The sequence below is a fragment of the Morus notabilis genome, unplaced genomic scaffold (assembly GCF_000414095.1).
Source record: "Morus notabilis unplaced genomic scaffold, ASM41409v2 C11421244, whole genome shotgun sequence".
Lineage (NCBI taxonomy): Eukaryota > Viridiplantae > Streptophyta > Magnoliopsida > Rosales > Moraceae > Morus > Morus notabilis.
Window position 1 is genome coordinate 1 of NW_010387141.1, and position 1,532 is coordinate 1,532.

The 1,532-nt window shown below is 41.6% G+C and overlaps 1 protein-coding gene across 1 annotated transcript; it reads right to left on the bottom strand.

Annotated features, from left to right (window-relative positions):
* Nucleotides 1-7: 7 nt before the first annotated feature.
* LOC112095178 (sterol 14-demethylase-like) lies at nt 8-1,505 on the bottom strand (the record flags this gene model as incomplete). Its single annotated transcript, XM_024176861.1, has 2 exons — nt 919-1,505; nt 8-268 (listed from the first exon to the last, which is right to left on the bottom strand). Coding segments are annotated over exons 1-2 (723 nt in total), but the record flags the coding sequence as incomplete, so codon positions are not given.
* Between the last annotated feature and the right edge of the window lie 27 nt (nt 1,506-1,532).

Genomic DNA, 1,532 nt, shown 5'->3' on the forward strand with positions numbered 1-1,532 from the left:
GGGAAGCTATGATGTTTGCAAAGATTTCTGCTAGCTTCTTGCGTGCCTGGTCACGGCGGCGGTGAGCTGGGATGGGAAGGTATGGGAGGATAACACTAATAGGAAGCATCCCATTGTCAAGGTCATGGAACAAGGCAGAAACATCAGCAAAGAGCTTGTCACGAACTTCTCGGCCCAAAAGACATCTGCTGGCTGTTAGGATAATCAGATGCTCTAGCTCATCCTTCAGGTCCACCTCGCCGCTGTCACCCCACTTGGAGAAGTAATCCTGCGAAATGCTAGTGTGAATGGAAAGAATTAAAACCATGAATCTCCTCCATTAGATATGAATAACAGTGAAGAATACAAGACGAATTAAAAATTTCTAAATAACTGGACCACTGGTTGTGTCTTTAGTCAGGAATTAAACTATGAAAACGTAAAACACCAACTCATTAAGCGAAGATCATGCAACTAAATGTGCGTTTATGAGGAGCATACTGTGAATTGCTAGCAATGTGGCTGGTTATCGTTCATGCTTGAACCGAACATGAAAAGTATAAAGTATAGCTTAATCACATGAAAAGATAGATTACAGAATTATTGTTGACAACTTAATGGTACGTTAAGATTAATTCTAGTAAGCCTTAACAGGAAAATAACTTTACATTTTCAGCTTCTCGAGGTTTTATATAATTTGTGTTTCGAGCCGAATGAGTCGTCTAGCACAATTGGCTGGATTTTGTATATTTAAAAATATTAGTTGAAATGGCGTTTTTCAATCAATCACCATTCCTGGCACAATTTACTAGGTTTTATTGTTGCCATGTAGCAAAGCCTTGGCTTAAAAAGTAACACTCTACCAAGAAAAAAACTCAATGAGCTAACTAACACTTAAAACAACAAAATATTACGAATACATTCGCTCCAAGTTCTCACCTCTGCTTCCGTAACCATCTGATCCACATAACCCTTGAGTTTATTGACTCTGAGAGCCTCCGTGAAGAAGCGGAACTGCTCCTGGCGGACTGAGTAATCGACGTCAAAGACGACCCCGGGTCCAAAAGTCGGCACATTGAACTGGTATACCTCCTGCTGGCTAAGATCAGACTCGGGGGCCTTGAAGAAGTGGGCCGAAACCTCATGGCCAATCAGGAAAGTTATCCTCTTGTGAAAAATGTTCACAGTGAACACACTACCAAGCTTGGGAAACTCTTCACGGAGCATCACAACCGGACCTTTTATGAATCGGAGAAGTCCCCCAACGAGAGGCCAAGTCCTCACCACCGGAGGGAGCCGCTTCTTAGATCGCGGCATTATAAGCACAGAGATGAGCTTGGCCACCACTAGAGTGGCCACTATGAGCAGGCCCGTATTCAACAACTTGTTATCAACATCCATCCTTAGGTGATTCTGATTGAATTATGGGGGACCCAACTGAAAATTTTCACCGAAACAGGAAAATCAGCTAAGCAAATCAATCACATTTTGTAATTAGAAATTACCATAAATTCTAACAATCACAACTCGCACAAAAAGAAAAAAAAAAAAAA